At 29.1% G+C, this 4,189-nt stretch overlaps 1 protein-coding gene across 2 annotated transcripts; it reads left to right on the top strand.

The window, feature by feature from the left end:
* The first annotated feature begins 343 nt into the window (after positions 1-343).
* Positions 344-3,966, top strand: LOC132638594 (metallothionein-like protein type 3). 2 transcript variants are annotated; one of them, XR_009581816.1, is made up of 3 exons: positions 344-466; positions 1,101-1,142; positions 3,673-3,771. XR_009581816.1 is itself a non-coding variant. In XM_060355421.1 (3 exons), the coding sequence occupies exons 1-3, from the start codon at positions 423-425 to the stop codon at positions 3,767-3,769; spliced, it is 189 nt and encodes a 62-aa protein (XP_060211404.1). In that variant the 5' UTR covers positions 350-422; the 3' UTR covers positions 3,770-3,966. The 2 variants fall into 2 exon arrangements, 1 of the variants encoding a protein (XP_060211404.1); XM_060355421.1 differs by having other exon boundaries at positions 350-472; positions 3,673-3,966.
* Positions 3,967-4,189: the final 223 nt, after the last annotated feature.

The raw sequence follows: 4,189 nt of genomic DNA, 5'->3' as shown, positions 1-4,189 counted from the left end.
AAAGGGAATTTTACAATGTATAATTGCCTACCAAAATAATAATCAATAAATATATATTTCTTGCATATTATATAATTGTTACATAATTAACGTATAATTTTTTTGTATATTAGCTAATAATTGCAATTATTTTAGTCGAGCGGCCGTATATGTTTAACGCCCTTCTAGTAAAAATCCTTAAACTTAAACCATATCTAAAAGAATCACTACTCTTTTGCGTATTGAATTTGATCTCGAAATATGGAAATGGAGAACATGAAACTTTTCTTCCTTTCTAGCCCTATGACAACTTGTCCTTCATTTTCCATCTATAAATAGGAGCTCGATCTCATAGTTTTAATTCAAGGCATAGCAAATTTACAACACACTTTCTCCTGCATACCAAAAACTCTATTTCATCCTTAGCTTTATATCTCCTAAACATGTCTAACAAGTGCGGCAACTGCGACTGTGCTGACGTTAGCCAGTGCGTGTAATTAATTACTCCGCTTTTTATTAACTAACCTAGTTTGACTGAATACGAAGATTAATGAAGAATTTTGTTTTTTTAAAAAAAAAAAACTTGTGATCTTAAACATATAATAAGAATTTTGCGACTATAAGAATATGTTATTAAGGATTGAGAAATTTGAAGTTAAATTATTTTGATATATAACAAAATATCTATTTGTCAAATGAATTAATAAGGAAATAGTGTAATTGATTAACTTCTAATATTAGTTGATATTTACGGTTTATCGTTTCTAAGGAAACCAAAAACCTTCCTACTTTCCAAATAGCTAGAGGGTGATTTAATATTTTAAGTTTGATTGGTGTGAACTATACCGCCACATCTAATTCTTTGTCACAATTTGTGCGAATCTAATTAATTATATAGTTGGTAACTTTTATTTTTATCCACATATAGTTCAAGTCAAGAATAGTGCAGTCCAACTCAATGTCAAATCGATCTTTACGTCCTCCATCGACCAAGTAGATAGTTATTCATTTTTTTAATAATGTTAAACGATACTAGTATGTATTAGAGCCAAAAAAAATAAAATATATAAATAGCCTTTTAAATATATTGATGCAAAGCAATATGTTTGTAAATATTGCAGGAGGAAGGAAAGCCAATATGATCTCGTCATCGTCGAGAGGAGGTACCTCTCCGAAAACAAGATTATCACTTGAAATAACAAAATTACCCCTATATATTGATTCATTACTACTATATATATATATATATATAAGGGAAAATCTCCATTTTTTATAGTCCTCACATGAATTTTTTATCCTTTTTTACCCCTACTTGAATTTTTTATGACTTTATAAATTTTGCACACATTTTGGTAAATTTTAAAAACTTTTAGAGTTTTTTTTATGCCACTAAAAAAGATGATATCATGAAAAATGTTATAGTGGCCCCCACAAAGCATACTCAAACATATTTGAGTCTTTTATGAAAATATTATTAAACTTGTTTCAAAATATCATTGTTAAATACTTTTAAAATTTATCGAAAATGTAAATAATACCCTTTCCATCTCAATCAAAAAATGAATTCTCAAGTATGGTAATTAATTAATCAAATTTTACGTGAGCGAACTTTTAACATAGAATTAGCTAATAAATTACTATAATAAAAGAGGAACTATAAGATATCTAAAAATGATTGAAAAACATTGTACTTAAATAAATATAATTTGATCTCGATACAGTAATAATACTAGACAATTGCTAAAGTATGTTTTTTACTTATTTTACTTTTAAAGTATTTTGTAAAAAACTGGACAACATATTTTATATAATTTAGGAGTAATAATATTTTTCATATTGAACTTAACTATTGTCTTAAATTATATAACATATTAATTATCCGTTATTTTGCAAAATATGTTTGGTAAAAAATGAGTTAGCCAATATGAGTTCAATTCAAAGAACTCAAATGAAATTAATTTAACATATGAAAAACTCAATTTGGATCATTCGGGACTTAATCTCAAAAAATTAAATTAGCAGAGCTTTTAATTATCGATTTTTCCAAAAATAAATCTAATATATAAACTAAGAAAAATATTTTCCTTTAACATACTTTTTTAGACTTTAATATTTTAGAAGTCTTTCGAAAATGTCAAACTAATGTTACAAGAATAAAGAACCAAGAGCAGAATGTTTTTAGAAAATACAGTGAGACCTCTCTATAACGGCACCCGCATATAACAACATCTCTTTATAACAACCAACTTTTTTCGGAACTGATTTTTTATATATTTTACTTCACTATAACAACATTTCACCTATAACAACAATAGTCAACTTTATAACAATATGCTCTTTGTAAAATTGCCCCGCATATAACAACTATCTTCTTTTTTTGGTAATATAATAATTAACCATCTTTACAAAAATAGAATATCTATGATTACCACTAATAAATGTAGAGATTTTGACCAAATATTTGATCATTTAATACACTATTACAACAACAAAAATATTATATTAATATATATATTGTCATCATTAAATGATTTTTCTTCGTTATACAAAGTGTGATTAAGCTTAGGATTTGACAATTAAAAATAAAATTAGATTTTATGCATTTTTTTGCCTATAACAGCGAAATATTATTTAAATGTCAATGCTGTTATAGGTGTATAACGGCCATTCTCTATAACAGCTGAAAAATTTCTGACTCAACGATGTTGTTATAGAGAGATTTGACTGCTACAAATTGAATTTTTAATGTCGGTTTGGGCCCGGACTTAACACGGGCCAAGTAACACTAGTTTCTTTTAGACCAAAAGACAAAATTTATGTACGTACACATTTTTGCTTGTGTTATGAAATTGGTGGTGTAATTTATTTCATGAAAAAAGAAGAAGAAAAAGTTATCAAGTAGCGGAGCTAGGTTGACAGAAGGGGTTCAAATCGAATCCTTCTTCACTAGAAAATTATAATGTGTGGACATGTCAAAGTTTTATGCGCATATATAAGCTGTTGAATTCCTTTGATGTTAAAAGAACTCCTACTTTAGTGACAAAGGGTTCAAAAATAGTATACATAGGTTTGATTCTCATATGTGCTACTTGGAGACGGATCTAGTATTTCTAAAATATGGGCGCACCACTTTAAAAATAAGACAAAAGAAAGTAATAAACGGGAATCTGACCTTGTTCTTCTGGGTAAATGACTCAATAATCAATCAAGTAAAAATTCAACATTTTTAGAGCATAGGGACCAACATATATATATTAAATCAACTTCAGAAAAATATGTACTCCCTCCGTCCCAATTTATGTGGCACTTTTCATTTTTCGAGAGTCAATTTGACTAAACTTTGAAGCTAAATTGGATTAGATTAACTTAATATTTTAAGATTAAAAATTATATATTTGAAAACTACATGAAAAGTACTATAATTTGCAACTTTTTTCATATCAATTTGGTGAAAAGATACATCTTAAAATGTTGGTCAAAGTTCATGTAGTTTGAATCTTGAAAAATGAAAAGTGTCACATAAATTGGAAAAGAGGGAGTACCTGAAATACCTAATTTTGCAGAGAAACCATTAATTCACGTGCACCCTAATTTGGATAGTAAATCCGCCCTTGGTGGTAATTAGTATGTTTTGAATTCCTCGGATGAAATTTCTGCCTCTGCCACTGACTTTTTTACGGGTATTTTCTTCAGCGAGACCGTGGTGATGAACGTTGGAGCGGCGGAGCATGATGGGAAATGCAAGTGCGGCAGCAGCTGCGCCTGTGTGAACTGCACTTGTGGTCATTAAGCCCTACAAATTGCACAACAATAAATTATGAAGTGTTAAATGAATAACAGTACTTTGTTATCGGGTGTTGAAATAAACTTCTTGTGCTAAAGTCGTAATAGTTGCCAAAAAAAAATTGAGTCAGTATATCTGTCTCTTTGGTCAAGTTTGTAGCACAACTTTTCATTGTTAAATAGACTATTACTTATTATAGTACACCATATTCTCACCTGCTTCTTGTTCTTTTTGCACTTTCAAGCGCCAAAAGTTTCTATTAAACTGGAAATGGGACGCTTGATTTTGTTTGCTTGTTGAGTTTTATATAAACGAGACTTCTGTGCATGGATTGTTACGCTCAAAATTCGTCCTAAAAGGGATAAGCAGTCATCGCAATTATAATTTGATACTAGTGTACTTGCCCCGCACTTCGTGCGGTCGTAA

Source organism: Lycium barbarum, chromosome 4, assembly GCF_019175385.1.
Source record: "Lycium barbarum isolate Lr01 chromosome 4, ASM1917538v2, whole genome shotgun sequence".
NCBI lineage: Eukaryota > Viridiplantae > Streptophyta > Magnoliopsida > Solanales > Solanaceae > Lycium > Lycium barbarum.
Note: the sequence above shows the minus strand (reverse complement) of the source record. Positions and strands in the feature narration are given on the sequence as shown.

Coding starts and splice junctions, on each gene's coding strand:
- LOC132638594 (XM_060355421.1), top strand. CDS start 423: ATGTCTAACAAGTGCGGCAACTGCGACTGTGCTGACGTTAGCCAGTGC. Junction 473..1,100: donor GCTGACGTTAGCCAGTGCGT/GTAATTAATTAC, acceptor TAAATATTGCAG/GAGGAAGGAAAGCCAATATG. Junction 1,143..3,672: donor CTCGTCATCGTCGAGAGGAG/GTACCTCTCCGA, acceptor TATTTTCTTCAG/CGAGACCGTGGTGATGAACG.